This window comes from Callorhinchus milii, unplaced genomic scaffold (assembly GCF_018977255.1).
Source record: "Callorhinchus milii isolate IMCB2004 unplaced genomic scaffold, IMCB_Cmil_1.0 Scaffold19, whole genome shotgun sequence".
In the NCBI taxonomy this organism is placed as follows: domain Eukaryota; kingdom Metazoa; phylum Chordata; class Chondrichthyes; order Chimaeriformes; family Callorhinchidae; genus Callorhinchus; species Callorhinchus milii.
Genome location: NW_024704760.1, coordinates 2692335 through 2713645, shown reverse-complemented (window position 1 = coordinate 2713645; position 21311 = coordinate 2692335). Strand labels below are relative to the sequence as shown.

The following is a 21311-nucleotide window of genomic DNA, read 5'->3' as shown; positions in this document are numbered from 1 at the left end:
GGGCAAAGCGATCATAATATGATGGAATTTAGCGTTAAGTTAGAGAGGGAAGTAGTTAAGTCTGAAGCAAAAGTCTTCAATTTAAATCGAGCCAACTTTGCTGGTATGAGAGAGGATTTAGCCAGAATAAACTGGGAGACTAACCTTAAAGATTTGACGGTAGACCAGCAATGGCAGACATTCAAGGAGATAGTGCAAAATTCCCAACGAGCACATATTCCTTTGAGGAATAAGAATGCCACGGGAAAGGTGGCCCAACCGTGGCTCACTGGACCAGTGAGGGACAGTATAAAGTTAAAGGAAAAAGCCTATAAAACAGCTAAGATGAGTAGTGAACCCGAGGATTGGGAGAACTTTAGGGATCAACAAAGGAGAACCAAAAAAATGATTAAGAGGGAGAAAATGGAATATGAGGCCAAACTTGCGAAGAACATAAACACAGACTGCAAGAGTTTTTATAAATATATAAAGAGGAAGAGGCTCGGGGAGTGGGCAAGTAGGTGGCAGATGGAATTCAATGTTAGCAAGTGTGAAATTATTCACCTAGGGAGCAAGAATAAAAGAACAGATTATTTTCTGGAAGGGGAGAAGTTAGATAGTGATAGTATTCAAAGGGATTTGGGTGTCCTTGTACACCAGTCCCAGAAAGTTAGTTTGCAGGTGCAGCAGCAGCTAAGAAGGCGAACGGCAGTTAGCGTTCATTGCAAAAGGTTTAGAATATAAGAGTAGGGAAGTCTCGCTGCAACTGTATAGGGCTTTGGTGAGACCGCACCAGAGTATTGTGTGCAGTTTTGGTCTCCTTATTTAAAAAGGACATACTTGCCCTCGAGGGGGTGCAGAGTAGATTCACTCAGTTAGTTCCTGGGATGAGGGGACTGACCTATGAGGAGAGGCTGAATAAATGAGGGCTGTATTCTCTAGAGTACAGAAGAATTAGGGGAGATCTTATTGAAACTTATAAGATTCTTAAAGGGCTGATAAGGTAGACACTGAGGGTCTGTTTCCCCGGGAGGAGAATCTATAACCAGGGGTCACAGTCTGAAAATTAAGGGTCAGCCTTTTAGAACAGAGTTGAGGAAACATTTCTTCACTCAGAGGGTAGTGAATTTATGGAATTCACTCCCCCAGAAGGCTGTAGATGTCAGTCCTTGAACATTTTCAAGGCTGAGACTGATAGATTCTTGAAAAATAGAGGGATTAGGGGATATGGGGATAGGGCAGGTGATCAGAGTTAGGTGAGAAGATCAGTCATGATCTTATTGAATGGCGGAGCAGGCACGAAGGGCCAAATGACCTACTCCTGCTCCTAATTCTTATGTTCTTATGTTCTTATGCACACACTCGCCAAAAGTGTCTACTCCATATATGATTTTGTGGGCAGCTGAAAGCGAAAATTAGTGGTTCCTGGCTTCAGGCCAAGGCCACAAATAGATTAATAGGCTGCCAAGAAGCATTTACTGCAGCATTTGAGGGCGTACGCTCTTCTATTAAAGTACTATTTAATTGATTGGTGACTGTATATTTGCTGTGTATTTACTGGTTTTCTCACTATACGCTTTACCCTCCTCCTCCTTTCTCTCTCTTTCGAAACGTTTGGAGAGCCACAAAACCACTCCTTTGAACAACAGCTGTCCCCGAAACTGTTTGCTGATCTTCTCTGGGCAATAAGGATCAGCTTCTGCACCACTGGTATTTGGAAAGTTCAGAGTCAGCTCTTGACAAGATCAAAACCTGTCTCAGAGTACATGCACTTGGGAGGTCTGCACGATGGAAGAGGAAAGATATGCATCAACAGAACAGCTTGCCGCACTACAACCAGCTTCATCTTTCGAGTTCTTTTGGCTCTTTGGCAAAAACACGAGGACACGTGAACATGTCTCCCAAAAGGCCCAGCATCTGATCCATATCATCAGTCAACAACAACAACAACAACATGCACTTATATAGCGCCCTCCACCCAGGGTGGTGTCTCCGAGCCCTTAATCACAGTCACTGGCATCAATCTTCTTTGGTTACCGTTTCCATCATTGCACGCAGTCAGCTCCATTTCCATCCCGGGAATGTCGGACTAAGCTTCTCAACCTTTCATAAGCGCTTTGAGACGTCTCAACGACGTGATAAGTAGATCCTACCTAAAGTTGGGAATTCGGAAATGACAGTGCTTTTTTTTAAAAAAAAAGAAGTCACTGACACGGTAACAGTTTGTAATGCTTTTAAACCCAAATGGTACTGAGTTCCAATTGTCGGATTCAGGGATTTATTCCACCATTTTATTAGGTCATGGCTGATCTGTACCTCAACTCCAAATTGCTCTTGAACGCTATACAGATCACACATCACTCGTATCGCCTACAAAATGCAGTCACTACCCTTTACGTGAAGCGCCGTGCAGCGCTTTGAGACGTTCCTCCCGACATGAAAGACCCTGCATCACATGCAAGGATTGTTGGACAAACATGGTATCTCTTTGTATACTTTGGGCTGAATACCTTGCATTGAAATGAGACACTTCAGCGCTTCAAACCAAATGTTAGTTCCTCGGGATAAACAGTTGGATCAAAAAGTTCCCCATAAACCTTTCAACAAAACAAGGAACATGCATTGGTGTTTTTTGTACACTAGCACCAGCAATTCAAACAGCTCTGTAACGGTACCCAAGCAAAACTGTGTGTTCGTTGCCAAGGAAAGCACAGCATTCTCTCCAATACTGTGAGCAAAGGAATCTGCCAAGTGATAATCTTGTGGCATAATTGTTCATTTAATGAGAGGGAACTGCCAGTGTGACTAGACACAAAAGTCTAAACAGTGTTTGTTAGACTGCGCGGAGAAAAGGCCAAGTCCGAAACAAATCCAAGTCACTCAAAAGGCTCATAAGGTTTGAAGTTTTTAATCAAAATGGGACTTTGTTCAAAAACATTGCTTCGGGTATTGTTTCTGGACGAAACAAAAAAGGAAAACGCTTTCTGCCGCAGAACAAAATGCAACATTTCACTCGGACGATTTCTGATCTTAAGAAAAAGCAACTGCCAACAGACATTAAACAACATGACGTGACATTAAACAACTGCAACACACACACACACACACAATCAAACACAAAATCACACACACAAACAATCAAACACCCGCGCACACTGTAATTATAAATCAGAAGACCTTCTTAATTATCCGCTGAACCTTGACGTGTGTCTTGCGGCTCCTTTTGCCAGCACTCGTTCCCCGGAAAGGATTTAGTGCTCACATTACATCTGCAACTCTTCTCGTGCTGGAACGAGCGCAGAGATTTATCAGAATCTTTTAATTAGATCTTGGAACAGGATCCAGTTGTTTGGCGTCGTTTCCTGCATTTGATATTCTTTGACAAATTAAAGAAATGATCCAAAAAACAAAATGACAAATTCTAGGAACTTCTCGAAAGGAAGTTTGAAGGGGTTTTCCATCAAAAGAACCGTCCTCGCCAAGTACTGGACGGACGTAAGAATCGATTCAGACCGGACAATTCAGATCAAGAGTCTGGTTGATGTTGGTACAGAACAAAGAAGCTGTTTCAGAGACATCTGGATTATAACAACAACATTGACCCAGTTCCTGTTCGCAGTCCTGATCTCTACAGCTCGTGGCCGCTGCTGTGTACATTAAGCCGCAGGTTGAGGTCAGAATTCTGTATCAGGTGGAAGTAAAACCGCACGATTTCCTCGTAGTTCTTCACGGATATCCTTTCATTCGGGCCGTGAATCCTGCGGAAAGAACGCAGCGCCGAGTAGGGCAAGCGTTAGCTGTTTACCCGCTGGCCCCCTGTGTCGCTACCCCGCCTAAATACAAGTCGCCGCTCTTGTTTTTGTTGCTATCCAAGCTGCCCGCGTTATCCACCATTTGATGACTCAATCCACCGCTGTCTGTGGGACGCTGCTGTGTTTGTGCGACTGGCCGCCGCGTTTACGCCCACAAAATACACAGTCGCTGCACTTTACAGGACATTCTGTGAAGCGCTTTGAGTCGCCTCGACGAGGCGCTGTATCAAGTGCAAGGATTATTATACAGTATATCCACCCGATCCTAAGACCCCAAATTCCATGCGAAGACCGAGCTGCGCCACAGAACATGGCTGAGCCTCGACAGGACAAAGCCCTCCTGAGGCCTTCCTTTCTGCTCACTGCCTCGTTTATCGAGGGAGCGATTAACACAAGGTCACTGGTCACATTCCCAGGGTTTGTGTTGCCGCTTTATACGTCCTGTAACAATTGCCCTCTCTTATTTCTGGTCTGTTGACTAAAACAGTCTGAACCACAATTCATTCACATTTCCGATTTTACTTCAACTCTTTATTTATAGTTTAAAAAAACTCCCGACACACAAATCCACGACTGTTTGTGGGACACCGCTGTGCGCGATTGTCTGCCAGATTTCACCCACAAAATGCACACTTTTCGATATATTCTGTGAAGCGCTTTGAGACGTCTCAATGTTGTGATAAGGCGCTATATCAAATGCAAGGCTTAATTAATTAACATTATTATTATTAATTATTATTATTATTTTACCTGCCGGTGTCTTCCTGAGTAATCCAGAGTGGGACAAATCGATACAAACCTTCAGTCAGGTGCTGATAATGACGAGTATCTGTGTTTGCAACGGAAAGACCTGGAACGGAAAGCAATAGAATTAGTTACAGCAGCACTTTTGACGTGTATCCAACACAGGTTACAGTGGATGGAGGTGATGTTTCCCAAACTCAGTGTTTTTTTTTCTTAGCGATGAATGACGATCATTGTCTTTAAGGATGACAGAAGAACAAAAAGCCTCTTTGTACCGAAGAAGAGGCAATCATAGTCTCTCTCTCTCTCTCTCGTGATCAAGATCGCCAGTGGAAGATTAAGGCAGAAATTCAAAGAATTTCAACAACAAACACGCGACTTTTTGGGGAGGGGTTACAAGGCAGATTAAAAAATTTGAAAACCTTTCGAAGCAAATAGGAGCCCGTCTTAAGACTTACCTCTTTGACCAGGCTTTGGGTCATCTCTCTCTCTCCTCCTGCCCACCCCACCTTAGTTTCGGTGACCATCTCCCATCCCCAACCCCCCGCCCCCGCCCCCCCTCCCGCCCCTGTATTTCTATACCTGGAATGACAAAAACCTCTGGGAACACATTCTCCACAGTGGTCCTGATGATCTGATACCCAAAGGCCAACTCATCGTGAGGGCTGGTGGGAAGTGGGTCAAAGCCATACAGAAGGTCAATCTTCACTCTATCGTCATCGATGGTGTACCGCATCTCCTCAATAAGCTGAGGAGGAAAGTTAGTGGAAGGATTAGCCCCGAACACGGCACCTTCAGTGAAGACAGCAGTTATTTTACAATTCTTGCATTTGCAGTGTAGCCTGCAAAGCGCTTTGAGATGTCCTCTCGGTGTATATTAAATGTAAGGATAATTATTATTGTTATTAATAATAAAATCCACATTACCCCTTGAACAGAGTGCGCTGGATGGATACGGAAATTCAATGTAGCGTTTGCTGTCGGAGGCAACACATTGGGCTGAAACACAAAAAGAAGCAACAGAAATGTGAGTCACTGAAGTCTGACAGAGGAAACGGGGCAATGAGCAAGAGGGAGACTCCGAACGAGACTAAAATATTCGTTCTGAATCAGAATCTAGCACTGGTATCCTTCCACACGTGAGCACTCTGAGAAACAGCAGGCCATGACCTCTACGCCTCACCTTAATTCCCGCATGGAATTCAGTCACTGCAGTGGTGGTCCGGACTAAGGCATTCATACTTGGATTCTTTTCCAATGTCCTATTAGAAAAGAAAATTTACGGGGGTTTCAACTGTCAAAGGCTCTCTGCCTAGTTGCTTGAGTGAGGGTCAAAGTTTGACCAGAGCCCGAGGGACCACAAGAACGAAAAACTGAGTCAAATGCCCATCAGTAGTGGACTCCCGTAGCTTATTGTTTAGAGCGCTCGCCTCACAAGCGAGAGGACCTGGGTTCGATTCCCGGGCTGTTGAAATATACCAACTGTCACCCCAGCAATCGAATGTTCCAGAAGGTTAAACGGTTAAAAGTCGTTTTGCTGGACGGGCTGAGGTTAGCTTCTGATTACATTTCATAGTTTCCTAGAAAGATGGTTCACTCCTCTGAGATAACGAGCAATCGGGTCCTTCAGCATAACTGTAAGAACAATGGACCACAGAAAGAAAAGGCGACAGGCTCAGAACCCGCCAATCTCCAGGCTGTGGAAGGCTGCCCAGAAGTGGTCCATATCTCTCTTTCTCTGCAAAGCAGCTTACAGGGGTGAGGGAATTTACCACCAGTCAGAAAGTGACCACTAAGGGTGAAAGAGGAGTGAGTAGTGGTCAGCAGCACGAGTGAGGTGCTGGGCTAAGAGCTGATTTTTTTCTGTCGAGTTACAGGAGCCACTCTCTGCGATGCTGCGCGATTGTTCTGTGAACTCTCTAGTGTTTGTCAAGGTGTGACAAGTCTTTTGCTCGCATAGATGTGTTGTAAAGTTATTGTGTTGTTATGTGTAGTATAATTTGATTACTAGATTGTTAAACCTTACGTTTCATCTTATGCAATAAACTCTACTCTTACCACTGCCCCTCGAATTATTTACAGTGTATTCTGCGAAGCGCTTTGAGACGTCTCGAAGACGTGATAAGGCGCTGTGTCAAATGAAAGGATTATTATCAGAAGAGAGAAAACATTCACCATTACCGACCGGGGGCCACCCAGCTCACGGCTGATTGTAGGACGTTACGAGGCGCAAACTATCTGCCACGTTTGCCATATCAGATGGAAGGATTGTTACCGAATTATTCAGTCCTTCTATTGTTTTGGTTTCTGCATTTCCTACCTGCTGATGATTGGGGCAAATAACCACAGGTTGGCCATGATGATATTCAGGGGAAAAGACATCTGCGGAACAAAAATAAGGAATGAAACGTTAATGAAATAATAAAATTCATAAAATACTTTGAATAAGGATTTAGCCCAAGCGCTTTAAACCGCAAACAAGGTCGTCCTTATCTGATCTCCTACTGTCCTCCCATCACAGCGACTAGCTGTTTCTTTCTCAATGAGCTCAACAACAACTTACATTTATATGGAACTTTTTACGTGGGGTAGCGCCCCGGAGCGCTTGAGGGTGCTGGGTTCTGACCCGGAACCAGGGCGACAGGGAGGGTGGGGGAGGTGACCGTAAGCACGATCGAAAAGGCTGGAAAAGTACAAGTTCAGTCTCCTGGCCTTAACTACCCTTCCTGGAAACCTGTTCCTGTTGCTGATTTCCCTCTGGGTAAAGAAACGTTTATGCTGTAGAATTAGAAAGACAGGTAAGCAAATTCTAACAATCTTTGCATTTGGTAGACAGCGCCTTTCATGTCGTGTCGGGATGACGTCTCAAAGTGCTTCACAGGGATCGCTGTGAAGTAGAGTGACTGTGGATTTGGAGGTGAACGTGGCATCCTGATGGCACACATTCCTTTATCGTTGAAAAAAAAACAAGAGCCCGACTAAATATGATGTAAACTCCATTAGCTGAAGATAGTCTCACTGATCACTGTCTTCCAACCAACCATTCTTAGAGCTAAAACAGCATAGCTTGCCTTTGATATCACTGTGGGGAAAGCTCGCCAGACAGCGATAACAATGTAAGCGATGGTTAGACTCCAGCACTTACCCCAAAGCGCACTCTGGGCTCCCTCCCAAGCCTTGGCTCCTGCCAACCTTCCCATAATATTTTCCGGAGTTAGATAAGCAGGATGCGTTCCACCAGGGGGTGAGTGAGAGAGAGCATGTTGCATTCCAACAATCTATCTAACTCGGGGATTCCCACGTGTAGTTGGGAGGCATGGAATTCTCAGCTTGGTTTGGATACACTTAAGCCCGGTGATGGATTTTTGCTTGTGTCAGACACTTGGCTGACCCCCTCACCAACTCGCCCCCACCCAAAAAATTCTTACCTCGGGGCCTAATTGCTCAAACATAGCCAGCTCTGGCCCCAGGCCAAACATCCTTGGCATCGGCTTCTTTTCCAATCTAAAGCAAAACAAGAATAAAACGGTCACGTTTTTACTCACCCTCTCGCCCCCCTCCTCTCCCCGCATTGAATGCACGTGTATAGAGCCTCTCGAGGTTGGGAGGACGTCCCCAAGGCGCTGGACAGTCAGGGATTTAGACCCAAGCTGAGGATTGGGATCAGGAGGGATGGAGGGTTGGACAACAGTGGGTTCACTATAACTCTGGAGGGCGAAACGGGGATGTTTTCACACACTTACCTGGAGACAGCGGAGGCCAGAATGCCAATGCTGGACTCCCTCATAGGCATGGAGGAATGGCCGGTCTGTGTGTTGACTTTCAGGCTGAACAACGCTTGTCCCTTCTCAGTCACAGCGATGCTACAACAACAACAGCAGCTTGCATTCACACAGCGGCCCTCACGCAGCGCAGCATCTCGGAGCGCTTAACAGTAACGGAGCCCGACTCCGAGCCGAGGGAGGAGGTGACCGTAAGCACGGTCGGAGAAGAAGGTCTTCAGTCGTGAATCTAAAAGAGGGGAAGGAGAGGGCGAGGCGGTGGGATTGGGGGAGCGAGTTCCATAGCTTTAGGGTGCAGTGGCTGAATGGCGCGGCGGAGGGGATGAGGGACGAGCAGGAGGCCAGAGCCCGCCGGGCGGAGGCGACGGAGAATGGAGTGGGGAGTAACCGGGTCGTGAAGGGGTTTGCAGACCAGTGAGAGGATCTTGAAATCGTTCCGTTGTGCGATGGGGAGCGAGTGGAGCCTGGCGAGGACTGGGGTAATGGGGGGAGAGGGGGGGGGAGCGCGGGGTTTAGTGTGGGTGAGAATAGGGGCCCTGGAGGAGTCACAAGACCCACACTTGTGAGAATGACGACAATTGCACAGCGCTATCAGGCAGGATATCATCTCGGAGCGCTTCACAGTGGCGGGACTGGGTGCCGAGCGAGAGAGAAGGGGTGTGGGGGGGGGGAGGGGGAGGGGAAGTGGTCCCCTAGGAGCGGTCGAAGAGGTAGGTCTTGAAACAGAACCAGCGGGGATTATTATATCGTTATAATCATTATATCATTGGTTACTCACACTGCAACAGGTTTCTTCAGGCCCGGGATAATGTGGTCCAAAATCACTGAACCTTCATCCAGGAGGAAGGAGAGTTTCACACCTCTGGACTCCAGCGTAGCAGCGATATTCCTGGCTCCGTTATCACCACCGACCTGTGGATTCAATCGGAACGCAAAGACTTTATCACGTCGTCTTCGAGGGGTCACAAGCACGCAATCACACTCGCTCCTCTCTTTTTTTGTGTTGCTCAACAAAACACAACAGTCACTACACCTGGCCAACAATCCCCCAAATAAAATCACTCCCTCCCTCCCTCACTCACTCAATGGCTGTTTGTGAGACATTATGGGACACACCTGGCCCTGAAGTTAATGACCAACTTATCTGGAGATTGCTCTAACCACTGAGCTACGGTGGAGTCCTGTAGCTCAGTGGGTTAGAGCACTCGCTTTGCAAGCGAAAGCCCTGGGTTCGATCCCCGGCAGCTCAGGACGAAACCTTGGGCAAGTTTCCTCACTCCACACGCCTGATAATAATCTCTCAAAAAAAACTAATGATAAAGTGGTCACTTCAATCCACGACTGTTTGTGGGGACGCTGCTGTGAGCAATTGGCTGCCGCGTTTCGCCCACAAATATACGGTCAATTCACTTTACAGTCTATTCTGTGAAGCGCTTTGAGACGTCGAGAAGACGTGAAAAGCGCTATATCAAATGCAAGGGTTATTATTGTTGTTGTTGTGTTGTCGCGTTTGGCTCCTCTCGCTTGCGAGGAGAGTGCTCTAACCACAACACTACACGACTCCACAACGATAAGGCGCAACGTCAAACGTGAAGATCATTGTTTTATAACTCGTTAGAATTTCTCGTTCCCCCGGCACCTCACCAGGAGGTTTATTGAGCGAGCTCTTGGCTTCAGTTACCTCCTCGTCATGTCCAATCGCAACGTAGAAAGCCCTGCGAGGGACGTAGCCTCTGTTCAGGAGGAACTCCAGAGCTTGAAGTATTCCCTGACAAGAGAGAAAAACAGGGAATGATTGAGAGAAGGTCACAGGGATCGCTCTGGTTTCCACGGCTTTTTCCAGCCTTGATCCGCCCACACTTCATCCCTTTCCCTTCCCATCTTGCCCTACTTGCCGGTTACAATCAGCAGTCAGTTTACGACAACAACAACTCGGATTTATATAGCGTCCCTCGCACAGGATAGCGTCCCAGAGCGCGTAGTTTAGTTGCCCGTTGAAAGCACGAACACAAGAACGGAAGAATCGCTCGGCGACTTGAGTTAAACTTCCACCCGATACACTGAACGCCACTCAGCGTCAGGAACTTTCATGCACTCGACGGATGGTGACAGGCTCAGTGTGAACACGCTTCGATTTCAATCTCCTACGCGCTCTGAGGCGTGATTCCCGTGTGACGGGCGCTCCGTGAATGCAAGCTGCTGCTGTTGTCGTAAACGGCGCAGTGTGTGAAAAAAAGAGAAACCTGCTTTTTCTCTGTTAAAAGACTTCACAGCACTGTGTACACAAACACACGCACTCAGCTCAAGAAATTACAAAGCAATTCCGAGACCTGGCAAGATGACATTTTAAGGACGAGGTATGCGTCGAGAAAACACAGTCACCGCACTTTAGGATAAATCCCGTGAAGCGCTTTAACATGAAATATCCTCCTGACATGAAAGGCGTTGTATCAAAATACGATTATTATTAATTATTATACTTTTTTTTAAACGGCCTTTTGTTTCCCGAAAGTTAAACTTTGAGAAACAGCGACGAGGCTCGTTGAAGAGTATTTTTTCCAAGAATCATATATATTATTTCCAGTTGCAATCATTGCTCACTTCTCCCGGCTTATCTGATTGAGACTCTGACAAGACCTCAGCTTGATTTGGATCCAAGTCGCAGATGGCTCGGGTAGACTGGGAAAACATTACTGATATGCAACAGCACTGCACCACATCAAGGCCAGCGCACTATTATGGTTAACTGCAATCCAAGCTTCAATTCAACAGCGGTGGGGGAAAAAAATATTTGCGGAGAGATAACATCTTAATCTGAGGCCACGAAAGGAATCATGTCATCAAACAAGAATTTATCGTCTCGTTTAAGAACACGCTGAACTTCGGATCCCCTTTACATATCTATCAGGACCGCGTGGAATTCATCAAGGATTAAATGAATGTTTTAAGCTCTCCGCTGCCTTAGCTGGAAACTTTCGGCAGGCCGCCAACTTGGTGATAATCCTTGCGTCCGATACAGCGCCTCATCACGTCTTCGAGACGCCCCGAAGCGCTTCGCAGAATATACTGCAGAGCCAATTTGACTGTGCGTTTTGTGGGAGAAACTCGGCAGCCAATTGCGCACGGCAGCGACCCGCCAAAACAGTCACAGATTGAGTGAACAAATTATTATTATTATTATTATTAATAACCTGAACCATTTTGTGCTGAAAGCTAAAAGGGAACTAGTTTCTCCTCTCAGGCAAGTGAGTGGGCTGGAACTCCGTGTTTTAAAGGGCTTAGTGAAACCTCACCACAGCCGATGCTTTGTCGTCCAAAGTGCCGCGTCCGTACAAATAGCCGTCACTCTCTTCCCCGGAAAACGGCGGGAAGTCCCATTTTTCCTCCGCCACGGGAACCACATCCAGGTGGGCGGTCAGGATGTACGGCCGGAGCCCGGGGTCTGACCCCCGCACGGTGAACAAGTGGCTGTAGTTGGCGATGATCTCGTGCCTCACCAGGTCCGAGGAGAAGACGCCGGGAAAGGCTGCGGAGAAACGAAGGGGAGCGTTTGCTTGAGGTTCAGAGATTGTGGGACTCGCTGCCTAAAGCACTGATTGGATCAGATATTGTAGATAATAATAATTAATAATAATAATTAATATTAATAATAATCCTCGCATTTGATACAGCGCTTTATCGTGTCTTCGAGACGTCTCAAAGCGCTTCACAGGATATACCGTAGAGTGAATTGGCTGTGTATTTTATGAGACATGATGATGTGATCCTCTTCGACCGTTACCCTCCTATTCTCCCCCACCGCTTGCCCCTCACCCTCCCCGATCCTGACCCTCTGACACACCGATTGCCCAGCGCCTTGGGACGTTTCCTTACCCCACGCGCCTGTGTTCACCCCTAACGGTAAGTAGGAGCACGGTTGGTAGTCGATTGGCGGATCGCTGTGGGGGGGGGGGGGTAGGTTTATTCCCGTACAAAAATAAATAAATGAATAAATAAATAGATAATAATTTGGTATCTCAATCCACGACTGTTTGTGGGACGCTGCTGTGCGCAATTGCCCACGAAATACGCTTTGAGACGTCTATATGTAACGCAAGGAATATTATTATGATGAAGGATTTGGGGGTGGGAGGGAGGGAGGGAGGGTGGGAGGGAGGGAGGGAGGGAGGGAGGGGAAAGAGGACGACCGACAGCAAACTGTGCACCATACAGCATCAGGAAGAGGCATACCTTGTGGGAGATAGTCCCTGAATGCCTCCATGGCCGCCGTGTCGGGCTGGGCGCGGGCGAGAGAGACGGTGGGTATCTGCACGGCTGCTCGCAGGTTGGAGAGAAGCCTCTCGTTCTCCCCGGGGGTGAAGTCCGCAGCCGAGGCTGCCCGGAGCCGGTCTACCTTCCGCCCACCCCCCGCTGACAGCGTCCTGAGCAACAGCGCACAGCACAGCAACGAGACGGCCAGAAAGACAATCCTCAGCCACCCGGGAACATGCATTGCGCTCACCGCACCCTCCACACAGGTAACCAGCACAGGTGGGAGTGGGGGTGGGAGGTAACCTGAGACAACCAGCGAGTGGGAAAGGTAAACCAGGGAGCGTGAAGGTTCACGAGAGAGAGGGAGAGAGAGAGAGAGAAGGATACCAGGAAGGAGACAGGTAACGAGCGAGGATACAGGTAAGCTCGGAGGGTGAAGGTGACCTAGCGAGGAGGGTGGGGGTTAGCAGCGAGCGAGAGAGAGAGAGAGAGAGAGAGGAGGTACTAATGTAACGCTGCTTCCTACCGATACCTACAGGTGGCTCAAGTCAGTCACGGGAAGAAAGCCTGCTGGATAATGTAGTCTTATTGTGGTCAGACACACGCACGCAGACATGCGGACACACACACAGAGACACACACACACACACACGCACGCACGCGGACACACACCAACGCGCTCCGAACTATTGGGAGTTCCACGCACCGCATTTCTGGCTCTGAATCCTGATGTTGGGGGGAGAGAGAGACGGTTCGAAGCAGGAAACGTCGATTCCTCCGAGCGCAGATCGGATAGCTTTCTCTCGTTACACTGTGGGATTCAAGAGGTACAAAGGCGCCCGCGACCCGGCACGAAGGTGGAAGGAGAACTGGATGGACCTCGGACCTTTTTTTTGGGGTCGTCTCGGGGTTGCTTACGTTCTTGTCCACAAATCGTCTCACGTTCCGTACAGTTCACGCCGTGGAGGACGTCTCGAAGCGTAAAAATCCCGTGAAGCTCTTAGAGACGTCTCGGCGTCATGATCGGGAGCTGCATCGCATGGATTATTATTATTGTTATTATTATTATTATTATTATTATTATTATTATTTCAAAGTGATTAAAGGCGAGGGTTAAACCAGGACGGTTTATAGAGATGTGAGAGGCTCGGAAAGTTTAGTCAAAGAGGATTAGTGCCAAGTCAAAAAAAAAGTTTGAAAATAAACCCTGTAGCTATGAACGTTGACACAACCCCAGTATGTGTTTATGCTTAATCCATGACCTTGGAGCTTGGATTCGAAACAGATAACCAGTGGTTGCAACCCAAATAAGTAAACCAACGGAACAACTTTTTCCCCCTTCTCCCCTGAAATGGTAGCGTCGAGTCACGCGCGGTTTGTTTTTAAGACACAGGGAACGTCAGCCACACCCGCGAACCCGCGCGCACACGCACACACACACACACGCGCGCGCACGCACTGGGATTTGCGATAGGAATTTTGCAATGGGATCAAACCGAATCGAGAAAGGCGAGTATTGAGCAAACTCCTGGCTTTCAGGACGACGGTTCGCCTCAGAGATTTCCTAACCATCCGCTATAAAGCGTTTTTCACTCACGGCAAGTGTTGCACTCGCTGTGCTGTAGGAACACCTATGGGTCATTGGACGCTATTACCCAGATCACCAGGAATTAATTTGCTTAAAAGGGCAGCAGCATCTCCACGGGAAGAGCAAGACTTCATGTTATTATTCGCTTCGTCGATTTAATCGAGAATCCAGAACCACTTCACTATCGCATCCTCGAGGCAACCTTTCACGCCGGGAGAGGCGTCTCAAAGCGGTTCACTGAAACGGGTCGTGATTTGTAGCCGAAGGTGGCAGCCAATTTGCACGTAGCGACGCGTTAAATAATAATAATAATCCTTGCATTTGATATAGCGCTTTTCACGTCGGGAGGACGTCCCAAAGCGCTTCACAGAACACACTGTAAAGTGAATTGACTGTATATTTGTGGGCGAACGCGGCAGCCAATTGCGCACAGCAATGTCCCACAAACAGTCGTGGATTGAAAATGACCAATTTATTATTGTTTTGGGTTTTGGAGGATTATTATTAGGCTCTGTGTGGAGTAAGGAAACTTGCCCGAGGTTTCGCCCTCTGCCTGGAATTGAACTCAGGTCTCACGCTTGCAAAGCGAGTGCTCTAACCACTGAGCTACAGGACTCCACGTTAGTTTATTTTGTATTTCACGTAGCGATGGGGAGTGCTGGAGCTCAGCGGTTAGCGCTCTCGCCTCGCAAGCGAGAGACCTGGGTTCGATTCCCGGCGGGGGGCGAAACCTCGGGCAAGTTTCCTTACTCCACACGCCTGATAATAATCCCTCAAGAAAAAAATAAAGAAATAATAATTCGGTCACTTCAATCTGTTGTGTGGAACACCGCTGCGCGCAATTGGCTTCCACGTTTCACCCACAAATATGCATAACGTCACAGTAAATTCTGCGAAGCGCTTTGAGACGTCTCGAAGACATGAAATGCACGGATTATTATTTTTTATTATTGTAGCAATGGAACTAGTTTACTTCATATTCATAATCATCCTTGCCTTTGACGTAGCGCCTTACAATCACGTCGCTGAGACGCCTCAAAGCGCTTTGCGGAATCAACGGTAAAGTGAATTAACTGCAGGTTCTGAGAAACAGAAACACGTCGAAAGCAACGGGAGTGTTTGAGAAACGATTTTATTTGCCGCTACGTTAAAAAAGAAGTACAGACAATTATGCAAACGTGTTCGATATCACCGTGACGCACGCCACTTTTTCAATAAAAANTAACCTTTGTAGCAAAAAGTAGTCAAAAATACAATTCTTCGGAGATAAATTAACAAAATAAATTAGTTGCGCAACGAACCCTCTATCGGCACTGGAGCAGTATCGTAACGGTTAACATTGACGTGCAGGGGAAAGTGCTCAGAGATCTAACCGATGATACAGTACAGATATTGGGTGTCGGTAAAGTGACAATAAATAGCTCAGACTCGCTGGAAACTGGTAGCTTTCAAAACCGGGAGAAGGGAAGGGGTTAAGGGCCGATGGGAATCGCAGCTCCACAGCCGGACGGGATGAGGGCGCAATTGTAACAGCGGTGAGATGCAGTCTATCCCTGAGATGAAGTGCCAATCCACGGTGCGGTGTCTGAGCCTTACACTCGCTCTTGTGCCGGGAAGTCACGACGTATAACAGCACACGCAAACGCACACGCACGGGTACACGCACAGACCCGACACCCACATGGAAGGCTGTAGGGGCATAAGACGGTAAAACAACAGATGCATTTGGGCATCGCCAGCATTGGAAGGTGCAGACGTATAAACAACAACTTGCGTTTATTGTAGCGCCCGTGTCGGAGAGCTTAACACGGAATGGGACTCTTGTGATGGGGGTGGAGTGGGGTGGGGCGGGGTGGGGTGTGGGGGGGGGCGGGGGGGTGCAAGGGCGTGGCTGTGGTCAGACATGAAACTGGCCTGGTAACAACTCAACACTACCGTGTTTATCCGTTTGCTCTCACGTTACAACTTCATTTGTATTTCCCGCTGCTCTGGTCTCGCGGCCTGGTCCGCCGAGCCATCTCCTCCGGCAGCGAAGCAAAGCAACCGACGTTTTCTCTGACTCAACCGTCATATCGGACCCCGGAGACGTGATGGGCCACGTCCCGCGCACAGGTCCACGCTCTGGGATTAGAGCCTGGAATCGACAGGGTGCTTTGCTCGCAGTGCCCGTTGAAAGATTACCACCGTCAGCGTAATGAGCCAACTCTCCAGCCAACCAAACCAACCACCCACAAACCAAACCAACTGACCGCAAACCCTGTAACCTAACCCTCCGACCAACACCGAACCAAACTAACCACTAACCAACCACTGCCCCCACCCAAAAAAAAAATGTCAACAATAAAACCTGAAGGTCTCGGACCTGATGATTCCAAACCGTGCACAGCGACATGCTTGAGACCCGCGCTGCGATAATAATAATAATAATAATAATAATAATCCTCGCATTTGATCCAGCGCTTTATAACGTCGTCGAGACGTCTCAAAGCACTTCACAGGAATATGCGGTAAAGTGGAGCGACTGTGTACTTTGTGGGCGAAACGCGGCAGCCGGTTGTGCACGGCAGAGACCCACAAACAGCCGAGCAACGGCCGACCAGATTACTATTGCTATGTATTATATTTACGGTTGTCGGTCGTGAGCCGATCGGGGAACAGCTCAACGGAATGGCTTTGGCGAAGTGGCGACTGATGTTGAGCTGGTTACGGAGGGCGCACAGTCCTTCCCGGCGTAACACTGGCAAGTGAATCTCTCCGACATGAACCGCAGGTCTTCGGGCGAGGCTTTGCCGACGGCCGAGAGTTTTCCGTTCCTCTTGCGACGGAGTCGGAAGCTGGTGGGGTTCAGGTGCAGGTAATCGCTCGCTCTCCAGTCCTTCCTCACGCATCTGCCCTTGTTCTTACACAGCGCCCGGCTGCACAGCCTTGCGGCCTGGGTCACGTTCAAGACGTACGGGCTCAACGTCTGGTTAACGTAGCTCTCCCACATGGCGCAGGAGTCCCTCTGCAGCAGCAGCAGCAGCAGCAACAACAACAACAACGACAACCAATTACATTTGCACAGCGCCTTTCACGTCCAGGAGGACGTCCCAAATCAGAGAGATTGTCTCCATGACGTACGACGGTTATTGCCGAGTATCGCAAAACAATACACAGTCAATTCACTTCACAGTATATTTTGTGAACCGCTTCGAGACATCTCACCGACGTGATAAGGCGCTATCTTCAAATGCAACGTATTATTATTAATATTATTATTATTACTGCAATGAACTACTTGATAACTTGAGCCCTGGCTTAACTTGTTACTATCGCTCTCAAGTCATCGCGTTGCCGATATCCCGGACGCATTTGTTCACGTGTATAACATATAGCTAAATCGCCGCTCCTGATAACCCGTCGCCGAACCCCTTTCCCTTGGGAGCGACGAGTTTACCATACGTTGGAAGCTCACTCATTGCAAACGGTGGCCGCGAGGAAAATGGCGTCGCGAAAAAACTTACGTCGATAAAGGAGTAAGAGCTCTCCCAAACTACGATCCCCGCTGAGCCGAGTGCCGCACTTTCACCGATGGTATTCACAAGGTCAACCTGAGGAGAGAAAAATACGTGTCACTCTCGTTCCCCAAAACTTGCCGTGAGAGCCAGTGCAGACGTGTTGCGCCAAACGGCCTCCTTTTTGCGCTGTAGAATGACTACGGTTCTACGATCACCTACGAGTGACGGTAAAATCCCGTGAAGGGCTTTGAGACGTCTCAACGACATGGCGAGGCGCTGCGTCAAACGCAATAGTTATTATTACGGGCAGCGTTCAACCCTCGGAAGCAGCCCTTTAGAAGGATGATGGGGCTTATTGTTCGGGCTGACAATGTTCATGGTTCCCGGAACGAGGTCTCATCGCGAGCAGCTCGTGTCGCGGGATCTTTACCGTCCGCCAGAACAGTTCCAACAACCGGCTTCGTGGAGCGCCTCGAGACGTCTCGGCGGGCGTGATAAGTCGCCACATCGTAATAATTAGTCCCGCTTTTTCTGATGACCACGATCTCGCCCTTACCTCCGCCAGCGTCTCATTGGTGGCATCGTGGTGCACGACCCTGGTGTAAGGGTACACGGGGAGGGCGTGTTGCCGTTTGGGGAGCGCACCCACCCTCATGGCTTCCTGGACCCGATGGCGCACAAACAGCCGGGCTTTGCGCGAGGACCTCAGCAGCCTGGACAGGTAGATGCTGGGGTAGAGGGCCGTGCTCTCCTCCCACAGCCACAGCAGGTCATCGTTCCGTGCCTGGGCCCGCCCCGGGCACCTCCCGGTGTAGGTCCTATTTCTCTTCTTGTGATCGTAGTTGTAACAGTCGGGGAACAGGTAAAAGCCCCACAGCTGGTTCGGCCTCATTCGTTTGCCCAGCCTCAGCGACTCGGTCAGAAACTCCTTGGCCGCCTCCTCGAATTCGACCTTGGCGATGCGGGAGGCCTCGACCGGGGTCAGCGACAGGTCCCTCTGCTGAACAAGCTCGACCGAGTGTCGCTGGTAGATGAGCTTGTGGTGCCAGTTCCTGTGCCACGAGGGCCTCCAGCTCTCCCAGTCAATGACGGCCAAGCCTCGCGACCGGTTCGACGGGATGAGCTGCTCGATGTCCCTCTCGGCTTTCCTCAGATGCTCCCGCACGGAGCTTTGCTGGGGCACGCCGCCGTGGAACTCCTGCCCCGTGAACTCGTGGTAGTGAGGGTAGTTGCCCAGCGCCCGGCTGTAGAAGATCCTGGTGTCCTGCTGCTCCGGAACCGTCCGGGTGGTGGACACCATGGGGAAGTGGGCCAGGTCGAAGGTCAGGCCGAATCTCCTGGTGCAGAGCTCCGAGGGCGCATTCCACACGGCGACGAACGGGACGTCTCGGCCGAGCGGCGGTTCCACCCTCGTCGGTCGCGGGTCGCCCAGGCAGAGCGGGCAGCTGGAGATGCCCCAGAGGATAAACGCCCAGTTCACGAGGCTTCCGTGTCTCCTCGGAGGTACCCGCCAATCCATCGCAACCACGGCTGTGTTTGGCCGGTCCCTGAAAGAACATAAGGTAAGAATTTGCCGGGCGAAAGGAGAACGAGGTCCATCCAGTTCGCCCTCCGCCCTCCTGGAAATTTATCTCACTTGTTCTTTCTGCTTCCACTGTCCCGTCTCCCTCAGGAGCCTGTTCCATACGTTTGCTGCTCACTCACTGAAGTTTCCACAGATTTGTTCTGAATCTACACCCCCCCCACCCCCACCATTGCACCCCCACCACTTCCCTTCAATCGCAGTCCCCAGAAGTGTTCAAAAAGGGGATGACCAGGTGTCCTGCATCCTATGGTCCCACAGTCCCCCCAAAAATTGGGTCACTCAATCCGCGACTGCTCACGGAAAGACCGCAGTGCGCAATTGGCTGCCGCGTTTCACCCGCAAAGCGGTCGCGCAATTCACCGGACTGTGTATCCTGCGAAGCGCTTTGAGACGTCTCAGCCCCACGATTGTTATTGTCAACGGCGGCAGTGTGGAGCTCTCGGACGTGGGTGAGAGAGCGCAGGCGTTGTGTGTGTTTATGCGGTTTGCCTAACCCAGCAATGCACAAATTCAGCCAAGCTCACGAGGCTGGGGGAAAGGAGAAGGGGTTGGGACCTGCGCCAGTAATATTGTGGTTGACCATGTTTAACTCATTGTGTCGGGTCCGGCTGGAAAAGGTACTTGTTATGATCGAAGCCCATCGTTTTCTGAACGGTCGATAGGAAGTCCGACAAGGATATATATACCAGTTACAGCTGAAACCCCCAAATTTCACCTAGCCATAGGACCGCTTTCGTCCTGAAAACAATATCATAGCTCGCTCAGAATTGAGCGATCTAACCCCGTCTCCCTTTCTCCTGTCCCCACCCCCGTCCCCTTGCTCGCTGATTAATCTTTACAGAAAGGGAGTCTTGCTCCCAGTTTTGCTCAAACCCGTAGCTGTTGAAATAACATCGTCCTCAGAAAATATGCTCTACTCTTGTCCTTTTGTTCGGTCCTCACGTCATATCAAAACGTACTCTTCTGAGTTTACTTTCTCAATCCCTTTTAGCATCTTGAATACCTCCATAAAGTCCCTTCTGATACATCTCTTTTCAAGACTAAAGAACATCATTGCTGCTCATACCCCTATCCTCCAACACTGCACTATGATAATATTTGCATTTGATACAGTGCCTCATCACGTCGTCGAGACGTCTCAAAGCGCTTCACAGAATATACAGTGAACGGATTGAGTATTTTGTGGGCGAAACGCAGGCAGCCAATTGCGCACAGCAGCGTCCCACAAACAGTCGTGGATCGAGCGACCGAATTATTGAGCTCAGATAACCTCCGAATTAGGAGCACTTGTAATGATACTACCAGATCAATAACGCTGGTTATAAACCACAACAGTTCAAACTGGGGACCTGTTGGGTCAAACAGCATCGATCGCTTTACGATCAGGTCACATTCGGGTAATATATTGTACATGTATGTTAAACATACAGTATATTGTACATATATAATAATACACATATAATGCTACATATTGTAGGTAGATTGTACCCAAATTTAACTGGCATTGGTCCATTCATCACAGCCTTTTTACAGAGTGTTTGGTGACTGAGGACCCAGAACAGTTCGGAGATTGAGCGCCAATCGATTCAGTGCTAACGATGCAAGCATTACCTTCCAACAGTTGTCTCCAAGTCGTCTCCACTTGAAAGTTTCCTTAGACCGCTTGCAGCTTTGCTGAACCTGCTTCAGGTTGCTGTGAGCATCAGTCGGGCTTACGGCCACCTATTTATACCAGGACAGAGGTGACGGCAGTCAGTAAACCACGGCAGTTGAATCGCTTCAATATGACGGGCGAGTGCTTATTAAATCAAACCCGCTAAAAGAAAAACCTGCGAACCATTAGTGGCATTGCCTGCGGTTGTTTTTTTTTCGCAAGATCAGACTCCTAAAATTACACCACATCACTTTGCATTTTTTTTAATATACAAACACACACACACACACACATATATTAGGAATGTTTATGAAATTCCCTGACGTTTTTACTCGGGCATTTATTTTTTTCGCGCACAGACACACACACACACATAGACTGACACACAGACAGGATGCAAAGTTTGCACAGCTGGGAAG

At 48.8% G+C, this 21311-nt stretch overlaps 2 protein-coding genes across 2 annotated transcripts; both read right to left on the bottom strand.

Moving 5' to 3' along the window:
• Positions 1-2871: 2871 nt before the first annotated feature.
• On the bottom strand, positions 2872-13156 carry LOC103182478 (N-fatty-acyl-amino acid synthase/hydrolase PM20D1.2). Its single transcript, XM_007899524.2, has 12 exons — positions 12548-13156; positions 11611-11843; positions 9999-10085; positions 9096-9229; positions 8279-8398; positions 7964-8039; positions 6856-6917; positions 5719-5797; positions 5463-5534; positions 5118-5283; positions 4542-4641; positions 2872-3737 (listed from the first exon to the last, which is right to left on the bottom strand). Exons 1-12 carry the CDS (start codon positions 12807-12809, stop codon positions 3608-3610), a joined length of 1521 nt encoding a protein of 506 aa, XP_007897715.2. The 5' UTR covers positions 12810-13156; the 3' UTR covers positions 2872-3607.
• A 3659-nt stretch (positions 13157-16815) lies between these two features.
• LOC103182555 (hyaluronidase PH-20-like) lies at positions 16816-19172 on the bottom strand. The gene is made up of 3 exons (XM_007899621.2): positions 18210-19172; positions 17660-17746; positions 16816-17160 (listed from the first exon to the last, which is right to left on the bottom strand). Exons 1-3 carry the CDS (start codon positions 19170-19172, stop codon positions 16816-16818), a joined length of 1395 nt encoding a protein of 464 aa, XP_007897812.2.
• Positions 19173-21311: the final 2139 nt, after the last annotated feature.

Coding starts and splice junctions, on each gene's coding strand:
- LOC103182555 (XM_007899621.2), bottom strand. CDS start 19,172: ATGGATTGGCGGGTACCTCCGAGGAGACACGGAAGCCTCGTGAACTGG. Junction 17,747..18,209: donor CCAATGAGACGCTGGCGGAG/GTAAGGGCGAGA, acceptor TTCTCTCCTCAG/GTTGACCTTGTGAATACCAT. Junction 17,161..17,659: donor GCTCTTACTCCTTTATCGAC/GTAAGTTTTTTC, acceptor CTGCTGCTGCAG/AGGGACTCCTGCGCCATGTG.
- LOC103182478 (XM_007899524.2), bottom strand. CDS start 12,809: ATGCATGTTCCCGGGTGGCTGAGGATTGTCTTTCTGGCCGTCTCGTTG. Junction 9,230..9,998: donor CGATTGGACATGACGAGGAG/GTAACTGAAGCC, acceptor TTGAATCCACAG/GTCGGTGGTGATAACGGAGC. Junction 6,918..7,963: donor TTGAGCAATTAGGCCCCGAG/GTAAGAATTTTT, acceptor TTTGTTCCGCAG/ATGTCTTTTCCCCTGAATAT.